The 26,866-nt window shown below is 55.0% G+C and overlaps 1 protein-coding gene and 1 long non-coding RNA gene across 6 annotated transcripts; one reads left to right on the forward strand and one right to left on the reverse strand.

Moving 5' to 3' along the window:
- Positions 1-1,005: 1,005 nt before the first annotated feature.
- On the forward strand, positions 1,006-25,438 carry EML2 (EMAP like 2). Of its 5 annotated transcripts, none has more exons than XM_004767575.3 (22): positions 1,011-1,329; positions 4,250-4,468; positions 4,558-4,684; positions 4,855-4,959; positions 6,798-6,826; positions 7,014-7,143; positions 10,413-10,562; positions 11,052-11,121; positions 11,225-11,335; positions 12,392-12,487; positions 13,385-13,519; positions 14,426-14,525; positions 17,356-17,510; positions 17,663-17,788; positions 19,804-19,935; positions 21,986-22,053; positions 22,324-22,412; positions 22,635-22,732; positions 23,167-23,254; positions 23,662-23,757; positions 24,569-24,699; positions 25,027-25,438. In XM_004767575.3, the coding sequence occupies exons 1-22, from the start codon at positions 1,158-1,160 to the stop codon at positions 25,150-25,152; spliced, it is 2,553 nt and encodes an 850-aa protein (XP_004767632.2). In that variant the 5' UTR covers positions 1,011-1,157; the 3' UTR covers positions 25,153-25,438. The 5 variants fall into 5 exon arrangements, 4 of the variants coding, with proteins under 4 accessions (XP_004767632.2, XP_044933084.1, XP_044933083.1 ...); XM_045077148.1 differs by lacking the exon at positions 1,011-1,329 and adding an exon at positions 2,902-3,026; XM_045077149.1 differs by lacking the exon at positions 13,385-13,519 and having other exon boundaries at positions 1,019-1,329.
- Positions 17,398-21,990, reverse strand: LOC106007327. The gene is made up of 3 exons (XR_001182031.2): positions 21,730-21,990; positions 18,362-18,604; positions 17,398-17,495 (listed from the first exon to the last, which is right to left on the reverse strand). It is a non-coding gene; the product is annotated as an uncharacterized LOC106007327 (long non-coding RNA).
- Positions 25,439-26,866: the final 1,428 nt, after the last annotated feature.

Here is a 26,866-nt window from a genome sequence, read left to right on the forward strand (position 1 = left end):
AGAGAGGTAGGCACGATATGACCGCCCACGTTTCAGGTGTGGAAACTGAGGCTCAGGGTCACAACCAGAAACTGCTGGAGTCCGGATTTCAACTCAGGTCCATCCGTTTCCAAAGCCCCGGGCTTTCAGGGTCTGTCTGTGTGTCCTGTAAATCTCTTCCCGCTTTGAGGCCTCTTCTCCTTCCTATGCAACATGGTCTGGTCAAGATGAGGTGCTGGGAACTGGGGGAAGGTGGTCCACTGTTCTTGAAATCCATTGTCAGGTTTTCTCCCCTCCCCACCTCTGCTAACGACAGAGCCAGCTCCGGCAGACACCGCCAGCCCTCCCGGCGTCGCAGCTGAGCCTATGTCAAAACCCGGACTGGATAATGAAGTTGCGGGAGACGAGGGCTTTCGGAGAGGACCCTAGGGACGGTCGATAAGAAGGCAGAAGGAAAGGTTGGGGAGCGATATCGGACTTGGGGTGGAGGAGTGTGGCTAAACCCGGGGGCGGAGCTAATCCTAAAAGAAGGCAGGGTCAAGAGCTCTTGGCCAAGTACCCCGGCCCTCGGATACCTTGAGGGCTGTGCCAAAGACTCTGGGGGCAGGAATCGAACTTGAGCTCCCGCAGGATTCTGGAGGTGGAGCTAAGAGCCCGGGGGCGGGCCTACATCGAATAAACAAGGCCTCCAAAATTTAGAGTTCGAGGGCGGAGCCAGCGGATATCTAGGCAGATTTGAAGCTCTAGGGTCGAGCCCAGTCCTGCGAGGGGACTTTTGGGAAATTCAGTAAAAGATTAAGGAGAAGGTTTGGGGGTTATGGGAGTGTCTTCCTCCACCCTCTCTTCCTCTCAGAGCCCCGGGCTACGCTTCAGGCTGAAAAGCAGGGAAGGCCCTTCCCCTTCCAACCCTTCTGCATCCCTATTGGCTGAGGGGCCTGCGCGACAGGCTCTCATTGGTCCTGAACTGGCGAGGAGGGGGTCTAGGGAGAATACGGGCCAGTTGTGGGCGGGACCAGACGGTACCTAGGGGGATCTAGGCTCAACCAATCCCGGTTCAAGGATTGTGTTGGGGGGGCCTGGCAAGGGGTGTCCCGACCCCCCTTTCTTGGCATCCTGGGGGATGACCCCGGTGCCAGGCCCGGCGCCGGCCGCCTGATGCCGGGCGGGCCGAGCCGGGGATGCTGGAACGAAGGGCGTTGCTATGGCAACGGGAGGCAGGGCCTGGAGGGGGGGACCGGGCCCAGGCTGGGGCCGGGGGGGCCGGCGGTGGCTGTGGCGGGGCGATGGCGGAGCGCGGCCCGGCCTTCTGCGGCCTCTACGACACGTCCTCGCTGCTTCAATACTGCAACGGTGAGACCCCTCCTCAGTTCCGACCCTGGCCCCGCCCAGGGCTGAACCCATTTCCTCCTGCCCCAACCTCCTCCTTCCAAGTCCCCATCCGCGCCCCTTGCTGAAGATCTTCCTATCGCCCCCCCCCCCAAAGGACCCTGACCCCAGAGCAAGGTCCCTGATCCCCAAAGCCCCGATCTCAGTCCCCCACCTGCTTCTACCCTCCCCTTCTCCCGAGGTAGCTGGATGAAGAGGAGGGGGCAGAACCTTCAGGAGCTTGGGGTTGAAGGGGACAGGCCTGAAGGTCTGGAACTCTGCTCTTTCCCCCTCAGCCCTCTGGGACCCTCCTTCTTCTTCCTGGCGGAGGGACTGAAACTGGCGGGGGGGGGGGGGGATTTGGGGTTGGTTTGTGGTCTGGGTGTGGGAACAGGTAGGATGACCAGAGGATTTAGCCTCCACTGTACCCCCAAATCCTCAGGCTCCACCACTTCTACCCATTAGGACTCACCCCTTCTTCCTAGACACCCCTACCTTCCACCCGAAGGGCCACTGTGAATGTCAGGCCTAGATGAGGGGAGCTGGAGGTGGAGGGAAGGTGGAAGACAGGGGAGACAGAGAAGCCAGGGCTGGTCTCTGGGCAAAAGGGCGGGGGGGGGGGGCGGGGATGCTCAGTGGGAGCCAGAGGACTTGAGTTAAGGGGGGCTGTGGGGATGGGTCCAAGGCCTCAGAACGCATCTGGCCTCTCCGGGTGAGGACGTGAAGGACCAAGGTGAAAGCACCTCCATTTCACTCAGGGGGCCCTAAGAAGGGACTATCTTCTGGTTTGGAGGCTCACTCCCCCGGTCACACTGGAGTTGGCAGAGGACAAGATGCTTATTTTGGCCTCCTCTGCCCCTTTAAGAGGCAGCCTGGGTCCAATACTTGTTCTGCTGCTGCAAGGCTGTGTGTCCAGGCACAAGTAACTTCATCTCTCTGGGCCTCAACCCCCTTCCTCCTCCCCTCCTCCTACAATGGAAGTAATACCACCATTACTAGGGTTGCCTGGAGCAGTATGTACCATAATAATAGTTCATTATATTCTGGGTTTACTGAGCACCGTACCAGGAGCCAGGAAACCAGTCTTAAGTGAACAGTGCTAAGTGCAGGAAGTCTTGTCACACGTAAGCTCCCTAAACCGCTATAACGGGCCTCCCTCTCCCCCTCCGTTTTTTGGGGTGTGTGTGTATAGTATTAGTAGTGGTAGGTAAGAGGGGGTCTGGCACAACGAGGTCATGGGGCCCTCCTGCCCCTTCACCTAGTGACCAGATTAGTCTCCAAGCACTCCCCCAGCCTCCATTCTTAGTTTCCTCCTTTGGAAAACGTGATCCCAGCAGGACCCTGAGGGTCCTTTTCCTTAGAGTTCTAAGTCCTGACAGCTCCCTTCCTCCGACTTCGGAAGGCCCCCACCTTCCTCTGCAGGTCCAAACACCGGACCAAAGAGGCGCTGGTGGGGGGCAGGGCGGGCGAGGCCAGGCTGGCGATTGGGCCGCCAGAAGGGGGGGGGGAGGGAGGGGAGGGAGGGACGGCTGCACTGCGGAGCCCAGCGGGCGGGCGGGGCAGCCTACGGACGCGGGATGGCAGGTGCGACCTCCACGCCCCGTCCCTGTTAATGACACCGCCTTTACTTCCACCCGGCTGGGAGCCAGGACTTCCTCGGTTGTTGCCAGCAATGAGTCTGGGTATGAGTGGTCTGGGAGGGAGAGTGGAGGGGGACGTCTCAGTCATCCACCCCTCCCACTTCGGGAAAATGGGTTGGGTGGGGAGCGATGGAGGAGTTATTTGGTTGAACCCATGGGCTGGACAGGAGAGGGAGAGCCGAATCTGGGGCGTGGGGTACAGAAGTGAAGTAAGGAAGACGAACAGGAGAGAAGCTCTGGCTGGGATAGAGAGTTTGGTTGTCAGGTCCCCGCCCGCATCTCCCTCCCTTGGGTCTCCTGGGTCTGTGATGCGCTGCCTGCAATCCCCAAGTCTACCGCCAGGGGCCGCAGAAACTCTGTCCTTGCAGCCGATTCTGGGGTCGAAGCCAAAGGTGAGGAGAGAATGGGAAGGGGAGGGACCAGGCACGACCTTTTGGCTTGGAAAGTTTTAAGAAACGTTAGTACCTGGGATAAAATGTTGGTATTCATTAAAGAATATTGATGATCAGTTCTAGAGCGTTAAGTGTCACTAGGAATAAGCTGGTGTCATTTTTAAAAATATCGGTATGGGGGTGCCTGGCTGGCTCATGAGTAGGCAACTCTCTCTCTCTCTCTCTTTTTTTTTTTTTTAAAGATTTTATTAATTTATTTGACAGAGATCACAAGTAGGCAGAAGCAGGCGGCGGGGGGGGGGGCGGGAAGCAGGCTCCCCGCGGGAGCAGAGAGCCCAGTGCAAGGCCTCGATGCCAGGACCCTGGGATCATGACCTGAGTGGAAGGCAGAGGCTCAACCCACTGAGCCACCCAAGTGCCCTGAGCAGGCAACTCTTGATCTCAGTCAGGGTCGTGAGTTCAATCCCCACGTTGGGCGTGGAGCCGGCTTAAATAAAGATAAAAATTATTGATATCACTCATAGTTAGTTTAGCATCTTAGTCATAAAATCTTGAAATCAGAGCCGACAGGCTCTTGACTGGTAGAATCTTAGACTGTAAGAGAGGAAGGGACTTCCCTAAGGTCACACCTCCAGGGCGGGCAGAAGAGTGTGGGGGCCTAGATCTGAGAGCGGTGGGGATTTCCTTCCCCCTCGGAACGCTCTTCCTGGCCCATCTGCGAGCGTCCCAGCCACAGGTTGAGGGACAGGAAGGGGCAGTGGCTGGCCCCTCTTTTAACCCGGGCAGGTGGTGGGACGGTAGGGGACGCGGGGAACACCTTAAACCTTGGAGATCCGGAGTGGTCCCCGGAGCCAGTGCTACCCTTCCTTCCAGATGACAATTTGTCGGGCACGAGCGGCATGGAGGTGGACGACCGCGTGTCGGCGCTGGAGCAGCGGCTGCAGCTGCAGGAAGACGAACTCGCGGTCCTAAAGGCGGCGCTGGCGGACGCTTTGCGTCGCCTGCGGGCATGCGAAGAGCAGGGTGCTGCGCTGCGCGCGCGGGGAACCCCCAAGGGCCGAGCCCCTCCACGCTTAGGCACCACAGCTTCGGGTATCTTTGCTAGACCAGAGGGATGAGATGGGGAGGTCAGGACCTGGACCTCATACTCACAACTTCCGTCCTCTAACCCCATCCTCTAGTGTGTCAGCTCTTGAAAGGCCTTCCCACCAGGACGCCCCTCAATGGCGCGGGACCCCCGCGGCGCGTGGGTGGCTATGCCACCTCCCCATCCTCCCCCAAGAAGGAGGCGACGACCTCCGGGCGCAGGTAAGGCACGGAAGCTGGAATCCCCAGCCTCCTCCAAGACCCAGTGGGAGATGGAGGATGGGCTCGGGGGCCCGAACTCCAGCAATGGAAAGTGCCAGGAGATTCTAGCCCGCCTCGAACACCAGCCTGCTAACCTCATAGGCTCCTAACTGTGTGCTCTCTCTTCGCAGCGCCCGCCGCTTTTTGTCACCAGAGCGCCTCGCCTCGGTGCGCCGCGAGGACCCCCGCAGCCGCACCACATCTTCTAGCAGCAATTGTAGCGCCAAAAAGGAAGGGTAGGTGTCTGGGCGGGGTTATGTCACAGAGGTGCGGCGAGGACCCCAGATAGGCATGGGAGAGGGGATGGGGAATTGGGGGGTGATGCCCCAGGCCACGAGGTGATATCTAGAGAGAGGGCATCTAGTTCCGAACACGGGGACAGTGACGGAGACTTGAAGAGACCAGTCTTAAGGTAGCATGGTCCAAGTGGAAGGCCTGGAAAGGTGCGACCGACATTGGGGGGCGTGGTCAAGCCTTAAGAGGCTGGACTAGGACTTGGGGGAAGTGAGTGGTTAGGGCCCTTTGGGTAAGCCGGGGTGGAACTTAAGGAGGAGCCAGGCTTGTGGGCGTGGCCATTGAGGTAAAATAGTCTCCATTGATTCTCAGGGGTGGGGGCGGGACAGAAGCCTCAAAGAACTTTCTTCAGGGAATAGGGGAATAGAGGGACGGTATGATTGCGATTTGAGGTCACAGGCAGAGTGTTAGCCTGGCAGAATCAGAGCCTGGGGTGGGGATCACTGGTGGCAGGTGGAGCGAGTCTGGTACTAGGCCAGAGGGGCGGGGCCACGGATGGGCGGGGCCAATCATCAGCGGGTGGGGCCAACCTGGAGGCTTTGAAGGGACTCTACCCTGGGACTGGATCCCGGTAAAGTAATCTCAGTAGAATGCCTGGGGGGACCCGAGGCGAGGGCTCAGGGGGAGCAGTCAATTATCAAGAGGGGTCAACTCTGGGTACAGATCCGAGAGGGAGGTGGGTGTGACGAGAATGTTGGGCGTGGTCCATTCCCTGGAGGCAGGACCACACTGACGGTCTGGGCAGAGTAAAAACCGGAGGGGAGTCACGACGCTGTGGGTTTGGGGGCTGAAATAAGGCAGGAACTGGGTCAAAACCACACATTTCAACCCGACTCAAATAATAGAAAACACGTCCATAGGGCTATGTGCTAGGCACTACTCCGGGCACTTTGCACGAATTAACCAGTATAATCCTCGCAATCACCCAGCGAGGTAGGTACTCTTATTCCCAGTTTTTAAAATAAGGAAACCGAGGCAGTTTGGGCAACCTGTCCACTCTGCTGGGAAGTGGCAGAGGTGGGGTCTGAACTCAGGCAGACACACCGGCTGGTCCTGGTCTCAAACAACACTCTCCCCCCACCCCCCCCCTCAAAAGAGCCTGGGATCTGAGATCCAGTGTGACCGGCCCGCTCCCAGGGTCGGCCGCGGAGGGCGGGTCAGGGCGCGGCGGCGCGGGCGCCTCCCAGGGCCGGAAGCGGCGGAGCCCGTCGCGGCTCCACCCCCGGCCCCGAAGCTCCGCCAGCCGCCGCCATGAGTAGCTTTGGAGCTGGGTGAGACCCTCTCGCAGACCCTCTCCTCCCTGCACCCCCGGGGCCTGGATCCCAGGTCTCCCCTCGCCCTCGCTAGGGACCCAGGTTCCCGAGTATCAACCCTTTCCGCGGGCGAAGGGAATGGGGAGACACGCCCCTTCACCGCTTCCCTTGCTGCTTGAAGTTCGGGGCACTGTGGGACTGGGGGTGGGGAGCGCTGGGAGCTCCGTGCTGATTAGGAGGGAGGGGTCCCTGGTGACTCCCGTCTTCCAGGATCGCGTCCCTGCCACTTCGTGCTGTGTGATCTTTGGCGATCACTGCCTCTCTGGGCCTGTGTCTTAGGCTCTGCAAGATCAACCGAGCAAAGCACACGGCCTGCAGAGAGGCAGCGCTCCGCTCCTTCGCGCCCCCCGCCCCGCCCTGTTATTCCTCAGAGATCTCCAGGGAACCGGTGGGGCAGGGGAGTGGTTTCTCCCCTTTTCTGACCCGTCTGCTAATTAGGGTGTTTTTTCCTCCCCCTTTCCTGACAGCAAAACCAAAGAAGTTATCTTCAGCATGGGTGAGTGGGGAGCGGGGGAAGGGCGTGGTTGGGGATCAATGGAGGTCAGGGGACCTGGCTTATGGAGCCTTTGCCTCTCGGGCCTCAGATCCCCGCCCCCCCCCCTTTTTAAGTGAAACCTGAAGGGGAGAGGGAATAGGGGGTAGGGGCTGCTGTCAGCGCCTGACTTTTGGGGGTGTCCTGGCAGAGGAGGGCTCCGTGAAAATGTTCCTGAGGGGGCGCCCCGTGCCCATGCTGATTCCGGACGAGCTGGCACCCACCTACAGCCTGGACACCCGCTCCGAGCTGCCCTCCAGCCGTCTCAAGCTGGACTGGGTGTATCCTTTTGCTGTAATCCCTTCCTCACCGCCCTGCATTCCCCAGGTCTGGAGGGGATAAAAGCCCTCCTGGTGTGACACTTCAAGAGGGAGGATCTTTGCCTCCAATCAGGAGGAACTTGCGAGGGACTTGCAGTCCTCTGTGGGCCTGAGGGGTCAGGATGACCCTGGAGTCAGAAGAGAGCAGGAGGAAAGCAAATTAGCTGAAATGACCTTTTATGATTCATGAAAGCAGCCAAATGTTTGCTGAGTGCCTTCCATATGTCAGATTCTCTTCTATATTCCAGGCGTGAACCGGAGCTCACCTTCTAAAGGGGGATGAGGGCGGGGGGGGGGGAAGAAGGTAGCAGAAGCCAGTGGTCAAATAAACAAGGTAATTTCAGTTAAGTAATAAATGCTGGGAACACAGGGATCCAAGGTCATGTGAGAGGAGTCACTGTTTCTCTGAGGAGGGGGACTTTGAGCTGCACAAATTCAGCAATTAGGAGCAAGCATAGGAAGAACTAGAAGAAGAATGTTCCAGACAGAGAGCACCGCAGGTATGGGGGCTCTGTGACCAGATGAGCTTGGCATATTTGAGAAGTAGAAGTTGGAAATGGTGAGGAACCCTGGCAGAAATGGATTGAAACCCCAGCCTGGGCTGGCTGTGTGACCCTGGACAAGTCACCTCACTTCTCTGTGCCTCAGCTGTGTCCTCTGAAAAATGGGTTTTGTGATCTCCGATTTATAAGGCTATGAAACAGTGTGTAAAGGTGCCAAGCTCAAACGTGCCTCATAATCAGGGATTGATAAATAGTGACTACTCATTATTTGAGCAGTTAGATGCCAGGCACTGTTCTCAAGTGTTTTATGGATAAATACAGTGAATGATACAGTCTTTCTCTTTTGTAGAATTGAGAATGTATTTGTACAAGCAGAACCTCTAAGAGCTCTCTGAAGCCTACAGGTTGGGAATTATGACCCCCACTTTCTGGATGAGAAAACTGAGTCCAAGGGAGCGACCCTACCCCTGACCTAGGGAGTCAGAACAGCTCCAAGAGCTGCAAGCTCCAAGTTAGGCAAAGAACTCCTAACTACGTGGCCCAGGCTTTTTCCCAAAAGCCCACAGGGACTTGGGGTCAGCATCCTAGGGATCCGGTCCTTGTCCTCTTCTCTCAGGCTTGGTTTCTGCCCTGGGGGAGGCAGGGTTGTTGGAGCCCAGAGTCCCTTTGAGACAGCTGGAAATATTCACAAGAATCAAAGCATACTAAGCTGTTGTACCAGGCTGGATCAGCTAAGGCTGCAGAAATCAGCATGGGCCTCGGATGCCTGTCCCCAAAATAACCGCGGGCTAGAGCAGTTTTCTGTGGGGTCACGACACATGCAGGGTCAGCATTCATTCAGATATTTTCTGAACATCTGGGGCCAAGGGCTGGGTGCCTGCCCTCCTAGGGCTTGTCCAGTGTGGGGACAGACTCCTTGACAGTGATAACTCAGTGATCAGGGCTGGGGTGGGGAACCCAGAGGGGCAGCTGACCCAGCCCAGGGGTCGGGGAGGGCTTCCCAGAGGAGGAGTTAGAGAAGTGAACAAAACAGCCCAGTCTTGGCCACTGCGGAACTCACAGTCTCATTGGGGAATGGGGACAGTTAACATATAGATTAACCAGGTCAGCTGAGGGAGGGGAGGCCGGAAGAAGTGACAGCTAAGAGTAGCAGGTCAAATGTATGAGGTGAAGGGGAAAAGGTTAGCATCGAGGCCTGGAGTCATGATCTTGGCATTTTGAGGGACTCCAAGATTAGAGAGAGTCAAAGAGGGCTGAAGCCATGTTGAGGACAGAAAGGGCCCAGCCAGGCCAATGGGGGGAGCCCCAGAAAGTTCTGAACAGAGGAGTCAGCCATTCCTTCATCAGATACTGAATTCCTGTGTTTGCTCTGTCCCAGGCTCTAATCTGGGCACAAAGGATACAGGAGCGAATAAAACAGTGCCTCCTGGAGCAGATACTCTAGCTGGGAAGACAGTTAAAACGTGTGGGATTCAGATGAGTATAGGACAGAAACAGGAATGGGGAGGGGAGTGGAGGCAGTGAGGGTGAATGAGTTTGCGGTTTTATTTTTTTATTTTTATTTTTTTTTTAAATATTTATTTATTTATTTATTTGACAGAGATCACAAGTAGGCAGAGAGGCAGGCAGAGAGAGAGAGGAGGAAGCAGGCTCTCTGCTTAGCAGGGAGCCCAATGTGGGGCTTGATCCCAGGGCCCTGGGATCATGACCTGAGCTGAAGGCAGAGGCTTTAACCCACTGAGCCACCCAGGTGCTCTGAGTTTGCGGTTTTAAATAGCATGGGCAGGAAAGGCCTCTCTGAGTTGAGCAGAGACCTGAAGAAGGTGAGGGAGCCATGGAGAGAGGAAGGGTAGGAGAGCTCAGGCAGAGGGAACAGCAAGTGCAAAGGCCCTGAGGTGATAACAGAGCGGAGGCCAGTGTGAGTGGAGCCTGATTCAAGAATGAGGAATCCGGCCCAGATCAGGCCAGGCCTCATGCCTGGACTTTCGTAAGGATTTTGACTTCTGCTCCAAGTTACTTGGGACCCATGGGAAGGTTAGAGCAGATGTGAGCTGACAGGTCTTAACAGGATCCTTCTGGAGAGGGGGGCAGGGGCTTATATTGGTGCTCTGTGGCTGCTGTAACAAATTACCGTAGGCTTCAGGGCTCAAAACAAAAAGTTTCTCTCATGGTTTTGGAGGCCAGAAATTGAAAGTCAAGGTGTGTGTGGGGGGGGTGGGCAGGTCTGGGCACGCTCCCTCTGGAGGCTCTGGGGGAGAACTTGTCCTGTGTCTGTCTGCTGGCTTTTGTTGGCTGCCAGGAGCCCTTTGGGGGCTCTTTGGCCTGTAGCCACTTCACATCACTCCAGTCTCTGATTTTCCTATGGTCCCTGGTGTGTGCCCCCTCCCGCCGCCCCCCACCCCCGCGTTCTCATCTTTTCCTCTTTGACTCTTTTACAAGGGCACTTGTCTTTGGATTTAGGGGCCACTGAGATAATCCAGGGTAATCTCATCTTGAGATCCTTAATTATGTCTGCAAAGACTCCTTTCCCCAGTCAAGTCACATGTGCAGGTTTTCCCGGGGTTAATATTTTGGTGGACATGCTATTGGGGGGGATACCATCACCCCCACCGCTCGCCAGGGTTCTGAGTGGAAGCAGGAAAACCAAAGCCCAGTGCTTGACTCTGGCAGTCAGTGTGCATGTGCAATACAAAACAGGCTCCTTGACCGGCCCCTGGGCATCTCCAGCTATGGCTACCGTGGCCGAGACTGCCGGGCCAACCTTTACCTGCTGCCCACTGGGGAGATAGTGTACTTCGTGGCCTCCGTGGCCGTGCTGTACAGTGTGGAGGAGCAGAGGCAGCGGCATTACCTGGGACACAACGATGACATCAAATGGTAAAGGCCTGGGGGGTTGGAGGGACAGGGCTTTGCTTGGCCTACAAGCTGGACTCAGGGGAAAAACAAAAAATGGGTTGCTTATCAGTATTTTAAAGGGCGGTGAATTCACCCAAATGCCTGGATTTTTCACTTTTTTCGGAGACTAGCTAGTGCCCCAGACAATCCCCCCAGCATGTAGGAGCCAGGTAGAGACGACCCCTTTAAGTGGGTGCACTCTCTTGACCACCATTTGGGTCCAGGCCTGAGTCCTGCAGGTATTGGAGTTAGAGACCCCAGGCCAGAGTCTTGCTTCTGAGCCCGAGTGCCCAGAAAGTGCCCCCTTCTTGTTAGCAGACAAAATCAGCGTTTATTGGCCAAGCCACTCACTCAACCAGCTTGTGGAATGAATATCCAGGCCTGTGACATCGGCCTGCTCTGAGAGGGGTCCCAGGCTGCTCTGAGTCCCCTCCCTCCCCCTGAGCCCTGTCCATCTGTCCTCTCCCTCAGCCTGGCTGTCCACCCTGATATGGTCACCATTGCTACTGGACAGGTGGCAGGCACCACGAAGGAGGGGAAGGTAACAGATTGGAGGGGGAGGCACCTGGAGACCGGGGTGGGGTGGTGGTGGGGGCAGACAGGTGCCCCCGCCCCCAGGTAACGGGCCTCTTTCTTCCTTGCAGCCACTACCACCCCACGTGCGCATTTGGGACTCAGTTTCCCTTTCCACCTTACATGTGCTGGGCCTGGGGGTGTTTGACAGAGCTGTGTGCTGTGTGGGATTTTCCAAATCTGTAAGTCCTGTGGGCCCTACATCTGCCCCCTCACCTCCAGCCCTTCCCCCTTCAGCCCTCCCCCCACCCCCAGAACTTTGGGGTGGAGCCACACCTTCACTGTGATGCTGGAGTTGTAGGCCACGCCCCCTGGCAGAATTTCAGGCCCTTCAGGCTGAGCCCCCATCTTTGGGGGGACCCACATGACCTGATTGTCCCCACACGAACTCCTCAGCGATCTTTGGATTGGCCCATGTTTGTAGCGTTATTTTTGGCATCAACTTTCATTCTTCAAAGGTCCTTACCCCTTAGGCATTGGAGCCCCGTGTGTAGATCCTGTGGGGGGGGGGGCTGGATGGGTGTTGCCAGGTCTGGGTGAGATAAAGCCAGAAATGGAGAGTAAGTCTTTAGGAATTTGTAGAGCGATTTGACATTTTCCACAACATCCAAGTCTGTGATTGGTGGGCTTTTTAATCATACTTTAAATTTTTATCAAAATGTATTCTACCAAAGTACTGATATGCAAGGAATTGAGGAATGACGGTCCTCCCACCGATTGTGTAAGAAGCACTGATTAGAGGCTCCTGGATTTCCTGAGGCTCAAGGAGTCCTTTGAGGGCTCTGGCGGGGGGCTATTTTGTTGCTACAGTGTGTGTGTGTCTAACGGCAGGGAAACCCTGCAAGATCAAAATTAAGCTGTTTAACCAAAGGTATAAACACCCAACATTTTGTCAACTTGATTGTTCAATTACACGTAAATAAAAGTTACTCCTTATAAGAGTACGAATTGGATGCTGTCGGGATTCCTGACCACATGGGGACTGCAGAGAAAAAGCTGAGGATGGAGGAGATGAATTTCTTAGGCATGGTTCATTTCAAAAGGAAAATTCTAGAAGCCATTTAAAATACGTGTTTGGCTGCCGGACAGGGAATGTATTTGAATGTTTCCTGTAATGTGGGCCCAGAGCTTTGAAAATCTTACAACAGACCTGCATGGGAAATGTCCCTGTGGGGAAAGTGTTGAGGGGATGGACTCTGACCCATCTTCTCTGCCCCCTTCCTCTCTCTCCCTTCTAGAACGGGGGCAACCTGTTGTGTGCAGTGGATGAATCCAACGATCACATGCTGTCCGTGTGGGACTGGGCCAAGGAGTCCAAGGTGGTGGATGGCAAGGTAGGGTGCCTGTGCACATCCCCTCTCCTTGGGGTACCTCTGTGGGACTGGCTGGAGCTCAGCAGTTAGGAGTCTGGAACCCAAGACACTCACATCTTAGTTTAAGCTTTACCATTTGGTGGCTGTGTGACTTCAGGCAAGAGGCTTGCCTCTCTGAGCCTTGATTGCCTCATCTGTAAAATGGGGATGATGGTAGCATCTTCCTAGTAGGGACTTGGCTTTGATGTTGAGATGCAGGGGTGCTGGACCAGGCCCAACAGAAAGGTCAGTATGAGGCAGCTACTGAATGTGGCCTTGCCATGTGCAAAACAATGACTTGCATCTTTCTGTGAGCCTGACTTCTAGATCAGTAATCTGAAGCATGGTAGAGGGGACAGCTCCTTGCTTCAAGGTCATGTGCCTGTTTTGGGCATGATGCAGGAGACCTAGATTCTGGATGGGCCCACAGTTTGGAGACAGAGACTTAGTGTTTGAGAGGCCGGGCTCTGGAGTCAGACCTATGTTAGTTGATTTTGGATTTGACGCTTCCCTGGCTGTATGGCCTAGGGCAGGGGACTTCCCCTCTTTGAGCCTCACGTTTTCATTGGTGATGGAGAGTGTTAATGAGCCTCCGCTCCCAGGGTGCTATGAGGATTACCAGAGTTAATGGATGAGGTGCTTAGCATAGTACTTGATTCAGAGTTGGAGTGCTCCAGGGTCTGCTGTGACGTTGACAAAGATGGCTTTAATGCTTGGCTGGCTGGCTCTTCCTCCTGTACTTTAGTTTGCCTGTATAGTAAAGACACAGGCAGTCAAGGTATGCAGTGTACAACCTGCACAGCTGTATAGGGCAGCCCTATACGGGGTGGCCCTGGTGGTTTTGAGGTCCTCATTCAGAATCTTCCCCACTCCCCAAAGTGTTCCAACGAGGCCGTGCTGGTGGCCACCTTCCACCCCACAGACCCCACCCTGCTCATCACCTGCGGGAAATCCCACATCTACTTCTGGAGTCTGGAAGGGGGCAGCCTGAGCAAGCGGCAGGGCCTCTTTGAGGTGAGTGCCACGGAAGTGGGTACAGACTGGCCCTGAAGAAGGCAGGCAAAGACACCCAGACAGACAACAAAACAGAGGGACCCAGAGGGTTCCAGAGGATTCTAGAGGGTTCCAGATGCTGGAGATTATGGGAATGCCAAGGTGTTTCCTGCCAGGGCCTCAGTTTCCTAATCCAGACTGTTAGGGTAATCCTTCTTAATTCTCAGGTTGTGAGGCTTCAAAGGGCTGAAGAGTCTAGCAGCCCCTAGCAGATAGTAAGTGCTCAGTAAGCAGTGCTGTACTTGCCAAGAATATGGAAAAACACCGAGGTCAGAGGCTGACTGGCCAGAAGAGATGTGCACCCAGACAGACAGACACTGAGCGGAAGTGGAGGGCATGGGAGAGAAGATGCAGGAGGCCCTGAGAACACCGGGTATAGATGAAACAGATACTGAGGAAAGGGTGGGGCAGGGCAAGGCAGAGAGAAGGACAAAGAGATAGAGGGTGGAGAAGGAGAGGGGAAGAGAGGGGGCAGAGCAGGGGAGCCAGGCATGGAGAGGGGAAAGCTGGGGACAGAAAGGGGGAGACCCAGGGATAGGGAGAGGGAGATCCAGGAACAGAGGACAAGGGAGAGCCAAGGATGTAGAGGGAGAGTCAGGGGCAGAGAGAGGACAGGAAAAAAGTCAGAAAGGAGACAGGAAGTGGGTCCGGGAGTGGGCAAGGGAGACAGCGGGGTCAAAAGCTCTTGGCCACAGAGTGCCATGGAGGCAGGTTGGAGATGATTGGAGATGGGATGCTCCGCACTGGGCTTCACACCCAAAAGCATGGAAGGGATCCCCTGGACCATGGTCCTGGATGGGGGGTGAGCTCTGGGAGGCTCTCTGCTTCCGCAGCCATCTGACACCTTCCCGTTCTCCTCCACCCTAGAAACACGAGAAACCGAAGTATGTGCTGTGTGTGACCTTTTTGGAGGGCGGCGACGTGGTCACCGGGGACTCTGGGGGGAACCTCTATGTCTGGGGCAAAGGTCGGTGTCACCCCATGTGTTTTGTCCTCCACCCAGTCCTCCCCAACCCCCTTTGGCTGAACCTTCCTCTGCCCCAGCTTGTGTGGCATGTCTGATAAAATAGGCCGCATCCTTACTTGTCTAATTCCCAGTCCACCCCCCATCAAGGCTCAGCTCCATATCCGCCTCTCCATGAAATCTCTTATTCCCCTCCCTTGTCTCCTACAAATTCCATGGGTGTGATCAAGTGTGAATGATAAACAAATGAGCTGGTTAACCCTTGTGTGGGTGGATGGATGGGTGGGTGGGTGGGTGGATGGTTTGTCCCAGAGCAGTAAATGAAGAATAAGGGAATGAGGGAAGGGGTTGTCCTACTCGGTGAGTGGAAGGTTGAGGGAGTGAGTGCACTGTCCTCTTTGGTGGTGAATGGTTAAGTGAACGAACAAGTACGTGAAGGAATGGTTGTCCCAACCGAGCGCTGTCCCAGCAAAGGCTCATGGGGTGAATAAAAGCTAGTGCCGGCAGACGGATGGTGTGAAACAGTCAGTGAGTTTTTTGGCCTGGGTACATTTGCGTTCATGTACGTGAGGCTCCTTATTCCTAAATCTATCGTCTCCTAAATATATCTTCCCCTGCACTAAATGTTCGCATTTCACAGATGAAAAACCATAGGCTCGGAGAAGGGCAATGACCCAGCAAGTGGCCAAGCCGGGCACCCCGCCCCACCACACATGGGTATATGGGAGACCGGCCCGAGTCAGGTGTTGCTTTGTGACGGCGACTCAGTTGCCTGATCTGTAGTATGGGTATAATAGCATTGCCTCCAGCACCACATTTTTTGGAACATCCCTTGAGCTTAGACAGCTGAGAATAAGCTCGGAATCACTGGGGTATGTCTTTCTCAGCCGGCCGTGAGTTTTCTGAGGGCAGAGACTGTGGGTGATTCATTTCCATATCCATGAAGCTGGGCCCAAACCCACCGCTGGGGCCATCCCCTGGGCTGCAGGGTGGGTGGAAAGAAAAGTGGACAAGATGATGTATGTGCACGTGGTTCCGCATCTGGGTTGAGGGATTTGGGCTGAGGAGGACTGTTCCTCTGAGTCCCTGTCCCAGCTTCCTCTCTGATCCTTGGCCTGTAGTCTTGCCTCCTGGAATTTCGTTTGTTCTCAACCAAGTGTAAATCTGACCCCGTTCTTCTCCTGCCAGACTCTTCCATTGCTCCTTAGTTCCCTCAGGACAACGTCCAGGTTGCTCACTGAGGCCTCCATGACCTGCATGGTCTGGCCCTGCCTTTCCTGGCCCCTTCCATGTTACATGGAGTCACACCAGATTTCTTTTTTTTTTTTTTTTTTTTTTTTAAATATTTTATTTATTTATTTGACAGAGAGAAATCACAAGTAGACAGAGAGGCAGGCAGAGAGAGAGAGGGAAGCAGGCTCCCTGCTGAGCAGAGAGCCCGACGTGGGACTCGATCCCAGGACCCTGAGATCATGACCTGAGCCGAAGGCAATGGCTTAACCCACTGAGCCACCCAGGCACCCCACACCAGATTTCTTTATGAAGACTTTATTTACAAGAGAATGAGAGCATGCAGGCCTGTGCACAAGCTGGGTGGGGTGGGGTGGGGTGGGGAGAGGAAGGGGGAAAGAATCCCAAGCAGATACCTCGCTGAGTGCAGAGCCCAAGGTGGGGCTAGGGCTCCGTCTCACAATGCTGAGATCATGACCTGAGCTGAAACCAAGAAGTCAGACACTCCGCTGTGCTACCAGGCAAGCACCCAAGACCAGATTTCTCATAGTTCCCTAAATAGTGCATGCTCTCTCTCCCTGTCTTCCCTTTGCACACCTTGTTCCTTCTGTCTGCAGCACTTCTCCACACTCTGTTGTCCTCCTCACCCTTCAGATCCTTGCTAAGCCATCTTCTCCTCCAGGGAGCTCTCCCTGACCTACCAGATGGGGTATCCTCTCTGGGAATCCCACAGTTTCCTTGGTTTCCCCATCCTAGCCCCAACCACCTTGGGTTGCCACTGACTGGTAGTAGGTCTGTCTCTGAAATGGAACTGTGAGCCCTGTGACAGCAAGATCTGAAGTTGTCTTGGTCACAACTGTGTCCTCAGTATCTCCCAGCATGAAACTGGGCCCAAACCAAGTTCAAGAGAAATAATTGTTGATTGAGTGGGTTAGTGGATGAATGAATGGATGGTCAAATGGACAGCTGAGTGAACAGATGGGTGAGTGGGTAGATGGATGAGAAAACAGATGGCAAATGGGCAGATTTTGAATAGAAAGATGGATTTACAGGTGGATGGTAGTTGGGTAAAAGAAGTGAATGGATGGATGAGAGGTGGTCATGGGTGGGTGGGTCAGTAGACAGGTGGATGGATGGATGGAATGGATGGATGGATGGGGAGGTGAATAGATGGGGGGATGACAGTGAATGGATGGATGGGGGGTGAATGGATTAAGGGGTGGATGGATGGATGGGGGGGTGAATGGATGAGTGGGTGGATGGATGGATGGACGAAGGGGTGGATGGGATGGATGGATGAAGGGTGTATGGATGGATATGGGGGTAGATAAATGGATGGGTGAGTGGGTGGATGGATGGACGAAGGAGTAGATGGTTGGATGGGTGGGTGAGGGGGTAACTAGATCCAAAGTGGATAGGTGGATGGGTGGATGTTAGTTCAGATGGCTTAATGGATAGATAAGAAGGTACTGGAATAGATAAGTACTGGGTAACTGAATGGCTAAATGTAGGATTGAGCATTCCAGGTGCATTTGGGGATCTGTACAGGCGCAGCCTCCCCATGCTGATCCCAGCCCCTGGCCACCCCTCCTCACCCTCACAGGTGGGAATCGCATCACACAGGCAGTGCTGGGTGCCCACGATGGCGGTGTGTTTGGCCTCTGCGCCCTGCGGGACGGGACGCTGGTGTCCGGAGGGGGCCGTGATCGTCGGGTGGTCCTCTGGGGTTCTGACTACAACAAGCTGCAGGAGGTGGAGGTGAGGACGGGGAGAGGTTCCTGTGAAGATGAGGGGACCTCCTCCCATCCCGTCAGGGCTTTGAATAGACCCGCCTCTCCCCAGCTGGTCTCTCCCCCCACCCCCGCTCTGTATGAGTCCTACCCTCATCTTCCCCTACCCTCCACCCTCAGGTCCCGGAGGACTTCGGCCCAGTGCGCACCGTGGCGGAGGGCCGGGGGGACACGCTGTATGTGGGCACCACCCGCAACTCCATCCTCCAGGGCTCTGTCCACACCGGCTTCTCACTGCTCGTCCAGGTGAGTGCCTCTCCCGAGTCTGCCCTCCCCACATCCCTCCATCTCTCTTCCCACCATCCTTTCTCACCGCATCCCTGCCCCATCCCTTTTCCTCTGGCCCGGCAAACCCCACTCCCCTTCCCTTTATGTGCACCCTCCCCATAAACCCACCCCTGTCCCAGGACCCCCACCCCAGAACTCCCCATGGCAGAGCAGAGGGGCCCCAGGAACCCCGCTGCAGCCGTGCTGACCTCTGCCCCTCTGATCAGGGGTGGTATCCATTTCTGTCAGTAAGTGCCTAGGCACGTGGTCCCATGGGCCACACGCATCTTGGGCCACACACCTCCCAGGTCCCAGTCCCTGGATCTGGGAAGGGCCCCTGGAGGCTGCCTGTATTCCTTCTTGCACCTTAAGTGCCCTCTCCTCCCTCCTGGTGTGCCCAAACCCTACCCTGTACCCAGTGACCACCCCACCCCTACCCCACCCCTGCCCCACCCCCCACCAAGGGGCCTCATAGTATATTAGGCTGGTTTGGAACAGAAATTCTGGGGCGTGACTGCCTAGGATCGAATCCCCTCCCTGTCCCTCACTCACCATGTAATATGAGATGGTGAGGAGCGTCTGTGTCTGTGGGCAGCAGGACAGTAACAGAACCCGTCTTCGTCGGGGTATGTAAGCACTCCATGAGTCTGTTCCCATCCAGCATTTCGGATGACACCCAGCGCAGAAGTCTTGGCCAGATGGTGGTTCTGCTTTCTCCACTCCTTCCATGCCTTTTCCCGGTCACAGGCCAGCTGAGGTCCATGCTCCTGCTTCTAGATCTCTCTCTGTCTCTGGCTTCCGTGGCACATGGAGGCAAACAAGGGTTAGAGGGGTTTTCTAGACGTCCCAAGGCCAGAAGGGACCTTAGAGACCCCTAAAAATGTATCAGTATTACATATTGTTGATTACATAATTAATAGGTTAATGTATTATTTGAACTTTATTATTCACATTAGTCATTATACTAATGTCAACAATTACATTATCACTGTTCAATGTTATTCCGTAGTATAGTAATAGCGCATGATAATCATAGTCACTTCCACTTCCTGAGCGCTCTGCACTAGCCTCAGACACTGTCTGTCCTTCCATGATTCAAGTGAGCACAGCAAGTGAGCACAGCAGTGTCTTGAGACACATGTGGTGATTAGTCCCATTTTACATAAGGATCCAGGGAGAAGTCACCTGACCCGTCAGTCACAGGGAGCTGAGGTCAGACTCCCCAGGCCGAGTACCTTCCACGGAGCCCCACAGCCTTCTGGATGCCACCTGACTCCTGGGGTCCAGCTCCTTCTTGGCATGGCTCTCCCCCGCCCTCCTACAAACAGGAGAACAGAGGCCTGGGGAGATGTAGTGTTTGCCTGGAACCACACACCAGGGCCAGGGGCTGCTGGCCCACAGCCTGCTCCAGACGCACGGAGAAAAGGATCTTCCCTGGGTCCCCTGTAGCCCCAGTGTGTTGCTGGGGCTAGTCTAGCACAATTTTGTTTTTAAGATTTTATTTATTTATTTTGAGAAAGAGAGCATGAATGGGGTGGGGTGGGGGGTGCCAGAGCAGAGGGAGAGGGACAAGCAGGCTTCCCGCTGAGCAGCGAGCCCGAGGACATGGGGCTGGATCCCAGGACCCCGAGATCATGCTCTGAGCCTGGAGCCCTAAGCGGAAGGCAGATGCTCAACCGGCTGGGCCCCCAGGTGCCTCTAGTCCACCACGTCTTCTTTTTTTTTTTTTAAGATTTTATTTATTTATTTGACAGACAGAAATCACAAGTAGGGAGAGAGGCAGGCAGAGAGAGGGGGGGAAGCAGGCTCCCACTGAGCAGAGAGCCTGATGCAGAGCTTGATCCCAGGACCCTGAGACCATGACCTGAGCTGAAGGCAGAGACCTTAACCCATTGAGCCACCCAGGCGCCCTCCACCACTTCTTTCTGGCACCAGGTCTTAGGGAAAGGGCCTAGATTGGCCGTCTCCACACTGCTGTCTCCCCTCTCCACCAGGGCCACGTCGAAGAGCTGTGGGGCCTGGCCACGCACCCCAGCCGGGCACAGTTTGTGACATGCGGGCAGGATAAGCTGGTGCATCTGTGGAGTGTGGAGTCCCACCAGCCCCTGTGGAGTCGGGTCATTGAGGTAAGGGGAGGGGGGGACCCGGCACCCTGTTCTAACAGAACTGCCTGTCTCAAGGTGTCTGGGCTCCATGTAACGAGTGGAAACCACTTCAAGTCTTTTTAAGCAGACTGAGATTTGTAACGTTTTATTTATTTGAGAGAGAGCACATGTGTGCCAGAGTGGGGGGAGGGGCAGAGGAACAAGCAGACTCCCTGCAGAGCACAGAGCTGGACATGGGGCTCGATCTCAGGACCCTGAGATCATGACCTGAGCTGAAGTCCAATGCTTAACCCACTGAGCCCCCTGGGTGCCCCAAAGCCAAAGGGATTTAATGCAGGGACATGGGTGCTTACAGACTTGCTCAGAAGGGCCGGAGGAACGGGTTCTCTCCCAGAAGGAGGCCCAGAACCCACCCCTCCCTCTGCCACAGTCAGGAGCACCAGGTTCAAGAAAGTGCCCTCGTCCTCCCCTGGGAACTGGGAAGCTGGGGTCATTGCGTGGGCTTGCCAATGAACTGTAAAACGTCAACAGAACGAAGACTTCAGTGCCTAGTGGCCCCTGTATTGGGAAGTACAGATCATGAACATCTCCGTCACTTTGGAGGCTTCTGTTGGACTGGCTTGGCCTCTGAGCAACCCAGCACTGGCCCTTATTTGCACTGTGTACTTGATACTCCACGCTCTTGCCTTTCAAGGCTGGCGACTTCTGACGAGGGTAGCAAATGGCATTGCTTTCACAGCCCAAATGATGAATGGAAGAGTGGGGTGTCTGCCTTCGGTCTTCCGGACCCCACAAGAGTGCAACAGATCATCTGACCCAAATCACAGTGGGGACCCTCGCTGCAAAGGATTCTGGGCAGTATAATTTTTAAGCTCCCCTGCCTGTCCCCCTGGGACACGAGAACATCAGTCCATCATATCCCCCACACCACTCTTTGAGGCTTTGCTCCAGGAATGCCAGGTTACCTCTGATCTTAGAACACTTGATGGCCTTTGAACTCCTCTGAGTTCAGGCACGGTGTGCTCTGGAAATTGTTAGGGCCAGGTATCATCATCATCCTTATTCCGGCGTCGAACTGCCCGAGAGTTGCTAGAAACACAGAACCCTTCACCCCCTCCGCAGAGCGTCTGATTCAGGAGTTCTATATTTGGGACCTGAAATCTGCAAGTTGGTAAGGAGCTCCCTTAGATTCTTCTGATATGGGCAGCCTGTCAACCACGACCAGAGGTGCTGGCTTTGCACGGTGCCCACTTCGTCCTTTTAACTTCTCACAACTTCCTCAAAGCAGTGGGGATGACAGATCCCCGCTTGGAAGGAGGCACGGAAAGGTTAAAAAAATCACTTTCCCATCATCGCCATGTAATTACAGTCAGAACCAGCCTTTGTGGAGTCCTTCCTGTAGGCCATCTGGCTTACCGGCTTACTGTTCTGAGGACTTCACATCTTGCCTATAACAACACTGCGAAGGATTGATGTTCTCCCTTTGCCAGATGAGGCAGGCCAGGCTCGGACAGGAAAGGTTTTTGATGTCACCTAACTAGGGAGCGTCAGAGCCGTCATGTGAACCCACGTCTGATTCCAGGGTGCTCCATCACCCTGGGAACCAACCAAATGCCCCCAACATTCCAATAATAGAAATACTAAAAAAAAAAAAAAAAAGAAAGAAAGAAAAAAAATACTCATTACTGGGATTTTCACAAAGATGTGGAGAAATTGGCTCTTGGACCTGCCTGGTGAGAATTTTATGGAAAGTAAAGTTGGCATTTTCTGTCAGAGGTCGTAAAATCTAGACACCCTGAGTCCCAACAAACTTACCTCTACAAAGTTACCTAGGGGAGTCACAGTTTAGTAAAGCTGGGGGCATTTAGCCTAGGAGTATGAAAGGCACCAGTCAGCAGTGACAGCAGGGATGTTTTCTGTTTGAGCTGAAATGGTACAGGAAGGGAGAGTGGTTTGGGAACGTCTGTGGCTGCAGAGGAAGGTGACAGCCCTTGGCTCTGGGGTCGGGGAATGATGGCCAGATAGACTGTGGAGACCCCAGTTCTCAGTTCTGCTTCCTCTTTCCCCTCAGGACCCTGCCCGCTCTGCTGGCTTCCACCCCAGTGGCTCTGTCCTGGCCGTGGGCACGGTGACTGGCAGGTAAAGCTGAGTTGAGCATTTGGGGAGAGCTTCTCTGCTACCCGTGAGAACTGTCCCTTGACACCCATCCCCCTATTCTATGTCCCTAGAGCCCACAGAATCTGTAATTAAGACTGTTCCCCAGACTGTTCTGACATTTGTCTGGAGTCAGCCTCTCCCCCCAAATCTTTTCTGGGGTCCCTCAGGCCCCACACATTGCAGCCCCCCCCCATATACACACACACCAGATCAGCTCATACCCCCTCCCCCAACCATGCCTTCTCCTTAAAGATGGCTGCTCCTGGACACGGAGACCCATGACCTGGTGGCTATCCACACGGATGGCAATGAACAGATCTCAGTGGTCAGCTTCTCTCCAGGTAAGCGGCGGGGCCCAGGGATCTTGGAGAAGCCAGGCCTGGGAACTGAGGCTCAGTCACTAGCAGGGGGAAGGCGTGGCGGCTGTGTGGCAAGGCCAAGTCTAGGGCTATAGTGGGGATGGAGCTTGGGACAGCTAAGGAGTCTGGAAAAGCGGGGGACTGAGTCAGAGAAGGGGGTAGAGCCTGGGTGCCTCCTCATAGCCCCCCCTCCCCCTCCCCCAGACGGGGCGTACCTGACCGTGGGCTCCCACGACAACTTGGTGTACGTGTACACGGTGGACCAGGGCGGCCGCAAGGTCAGCCGCCTGGGCAAGTGCTCGGTGAGTGGGCAGTGGCCCCCAGCCTGCGCCGCCACCCCGTCCAGGGGCTGCAGAATTAACCAGTTTTCTCCTTCAAGGAAGCACAGCTTCAACGCTACTGACTCTGCCCTGATCACTTCAAGGAGTCTTAGCCCCGCCCACACGTTGCCCCCACCCCCATCCCGTGTTATAAGCCCCCCTCTCTGTGTCTAGCCTTGCCCACCTGTTCTAAACTCCCCTTGTGTTCTAAGCCCTTTCTGTCTGGCCCCGCCCATCACAGTCTGGCCCCACCCCCCGGGAGTCTGGCCCCGCCCCCGCGCTCCAAAGACTGTGTTTCCTTCCTTCGGCCCCTTTGTGTTCTCACCCTAACTCTGTATTTTGCCTTCCACCTCTCCTGGTCCAACCCCACCCCTTCGGGCTCTAACTCCACCCCTTCCCTCCCCCTCCACCCACAGGGCCATTCCAGTTTTATCACCCACCTGGACTGGGCCCAGGACAGCAGCTGCTTTGTCACCAACTCGGGGGACTACGAGATACTGTACTGTGAGTGCTTTGAAAGCCAAAGGCCACCCTCCTTCAGCTTCCTTATTTCCGTGTGAGATTTCCGTAGACTTCCCTGACTTCCGGGAAGGGGCGCAGGGCTTTCTGGCCTCTCTCCTCTATTCAGGGGCTGTTTTAATTGATCGGGTCTCCTGGCTTTGGATTTGCTCCCCTTTCTGGTTCGATGGGTGGGGTACAGGTTTCTGAGCAGATCCCCTGCTGAGGCCTGGGACTGTCACCACTGAAATTCTAGTGACTTTAGTCAAGTCTGGAGAGGTGGAATGAGCCCTAGGACCTTACCCTCCTGTCTTGGACTTCCATGGCCCTGGACTGTAAAATGCATGGGATAAGTCAGTAGTTCTTTGTGCTCTGAGTACACACACCACCACCACCCCCGTTTTCTGCCCCAGGGGACCCAGCTACCTGTAAGCAGATCACTAGTGCAGATGCTGTGAGGAACGTGGAATGGGCCACAGCCACTTGTGTCCTGGGATTTGGGGTGTTCGGTAAGTTCTGGAATGGGGGAGGTTCCACTCAGGGTAGGAGTTCCAAGAAACATCCTCGACTGGTGATCTTTGTAGTCGCTTACTGGTTATCCCCAGGCCCAGCGTGGGCCCTGCCGTCCTGAGCTTCACAGGCTAGTGGAGGAGGCAGACCTGTCTGTCCCCAGATAGCCCAGAGTCAGCTGGGTTGGGACTGGGCTGCCACCTGACCCCAGCCTGGGAGGGAATCAAGGAGGGCTTCCTGGAAGAAGGGCTATAGAAGCTGGACCTGGAGGATGAGGAGGCAGTGAGGAAGGAAAGCAGTCCTGAGGCATAGGGAGTCATAGCATGTCTCCCACAAAAGCAGGGAGGTGGCAGAGAACTTGGCATTTAGAGAAGTCCAAGAAGGCAGGAGGGCTAAATCATTGTGGGGTTCAAGGGGAGCCCTAGGGAGGAGGAGGCTGGAGCAGCATTGGGCAGAACCTGGGGGTCATGCTAAGAAACCTGGGCTTTTTGGGGAGCCTGGCTGGCTCAGTCAGAAGAGCTTGTGGCTCTTGATCTCGGGGTCAGGAGTTTGAGCCCCGCCTGGGGTGTAGCAAAGACTTACATAAATTAAACTTAAAAATTTTTTAAAAAGAGGCAGCAGTGGCCTGGGCTTTCTCCCAAGGCCACCAGGGAGCCACAGGAGGATTTTTGAGCAGTGGAAGTCCAGGGTCAATTACACATTTGAAAAAGATCATTGTAGTTCTCATCCCTGGCCAGAGACAGGCTAGGTGGGAGGAAGGAGGGAAGCTGGGACCTGCTCACCCCCACCCACCCCTCTTCTCGCCCACAGGGATCTGGTCCGAGGGAGCAGATGGTACTGACATCAACGCCGTGGCCCGCTCCCATGACGGGAAGTTGCTGGCTTCAGCTGATGACTTTGGCAAAGTCCACCTGTTCAGTTATCCCTGCTGTCAGCCCCGAGTGAGTCCCCACCCCAGGGGGCTGGCCAGGTGGGGATGACAGGCAACAGGTGGTGGTGAGAGTGAGGCAACACGCTGCAGGCCTGTTTCCCCATCTGTACAAGGAGCGCAATGACTTGATCCTAAGGGATCAAGTCGACCTCAGAGTCGATAACTTTCGGTCTCTAGCGCTAACGCTCTTCTCGAAGTATCTGCAATTTGAAGCTCCTTGGTTCTCTGATCCTTATTCACAGCAGAAATAGTCACTGAGTCCCTACTGTGTGCCTGGCACAGGGGCTCCAGCCAAGAAAATGACATCACCTTTCACATCTTTCTCTCCCTCTCCCAGGCCCTCAGCCACAAATACGGCGGACACAGCAGCCATGTGACAAACGTGGCCTTCTTGTGGGATGACAGCGTGGCCCTGACCACGGGGGGCAAGGACACCAGTGTGCTGCAGTGGCGGGTGGTCTGAAGTGGGGAAGGAGAGTCCCAGGGACGTGGGGCCAGGGGAGAGTCAGGGGACAGGGCCGGAGTTCTATTTTCGGGAGATGTCTATTGCCGAGTAGAGTAATATATACCCAGAGTACGTCTATAGCAGGGGGGTTCCGGGGGCGGGGGGGGGGTGGACAGACAGAAGTCTCTATTTATCGGGGTGGGTAGAGGGGCCACATTGCTTTGGGGGAGGTGTTTGAGTTGGAGTGGTTTTTTTTTAAGTTCATTCTTTTATATCATCCAGAAATAAAGACACATGCACTGACGCAGGGGGTCAGGGTCTGTGTGTGTCCGTAGAGTCGGTGGCTTTAAACGAGTGCGTGGGGGCGGGCGGAAGGTGTGTTGATGACCGTGTTTGCAGTGAGGGACCGTGACTTGGGTCTCAGTGGGCCCCATCGCCAACTGAGAAAGGCAGGTGTGCCTCCCGGCCTCAGGGCCATCGAAGCAAAGATTCGTGGGCAGTCAGGATATTCCCTCCCTACGTTCTCTGACCTTTCGCGACCCAGAATTTTTCTCTGGGACCAGCATCCTCTGTGCCATAGAAACAAGGCTCTGAGGCTCCTTAATTTCCAGGCTCGGGCCTCACATCCCCGGGGGGGAAAGTTGTGATTGGCTCATCAGCGGATCAATCAGCTTGGCCTGGCTGCTTGGGCTACTGTGATTGGCTCCCGTTGGGTGGCGATCAGCCGGGGACCCGGCGTCGAGGCCCGGGACTGGGGATTGTGTGAGGACATGGCAGCCTCCACCTGAACCACAATTTGAAGCAGGCACGGGGACTTTTCAGAGAAGCGGGCCAGTGACACAATAAATGGCTGGGAGATGGGGTATGAAGACCCTGGGTTGCAAGAGCCAGAAACCCAAATCTATCTAGTATAAGTAGTAATAAGAAGAAGTTGCCGGTCATGAAACTGGGTGATCCAGGAGGGGCCCAGCTGCATTGGGGGGACACACATTTTTAGCTTTTTATCAATCTTTAATGTAATATTCAGGGAAGTACACTGGTCAACAACATACAGTCTCCTGGATTCCCAGGCTCATCCAGCCCTATAGCCAGTTCCCAGGCAGATGGCCAGAGCCCCTAGCCCCCCAGCAGCCCTCTCCCAAACATTCTCCCCCCAACAACCCCCCACCCCAACTTCTCACACCAGAGAATAGTAAATCAGAGGTCGGCAAACTGAATACTTTAGACTGTGAGCCACCCTGTCTCTGTCCCAACTAACTCGGACACTGTCCTATGAAAGTGACCACAGACAGTGCATACAGGACCAAGCCAGATTACGTTCCGTAAACCTATTGATGGGTACTGATGTCTGAGTTTCTCGTTTTCACCTGCCACAAAATACCATTGTTTTGATTTTTTCTAGACGTTAAAAAATATACAAGCCATCTTAGCACATGAGCCTTTCAAAGACAGACAAGGGGGGTGATTTATTAGAAGGAATTCGCTCGTTCTTATGGAGGCTTATGGAGGCTGATAAGACCCAAGGTCTCTAAGGTGAGTGGGCAGACTGGAGACCCAATAAGAGCTGATGTGTTGGTTCAAGTCCAAAGGCAGGGAAAAGCCAGTGTCCTAGTTGGAAGGCAGGCAGGAAGGAGGGTGTCTCTGTTACTCAGGGGGAAGGTCTGCCTTTTTGTTCTATTCAGGCCTTCAACTAGTTGGATGAGGCCCGCCCACTCTGGGGAGAGCAATGTAC

The sequence above is a fragment of the Mustela putorius genome, unplaced genomic scaffold (genome assembly GCF_011764305.1).
Source record: "Mustela putorius furo isolate JIRA1106 unplaced genomic scaffold, ASM1176430v1.1 tig00000196_pilon_pilon_pilon, whole genome shotgun sequence".
NCBI lineage: Eukaryota > Metazoa > Chordata > Mammalia > Carnivora > Mustelidae > Mustela > Mustela putorius.

Coding starts and splice junctions, on each gene's coding strand:
- EML2 (XM_004767575.3), top strand. CDS start 1,158: ATGCTGGAACGAAGGGCGTTGCTATGGCAACGGGAGGCAGGGCCTGGA. Junction 17,789..19,803: donor GCTTCTCACTGCTCGTCCAG/GTGAGTGCCTCT, acceptor CCTCTCCACCAG/GGCCACGTCGAAGAGCTGTG. Junction 23,255..23,661: donor GGACTACGAGATACTGTACT/GTGAGTGCTTTG, acceptor TTTCTGCCCCAG/GGGACCCAGCTACCTGTAAG.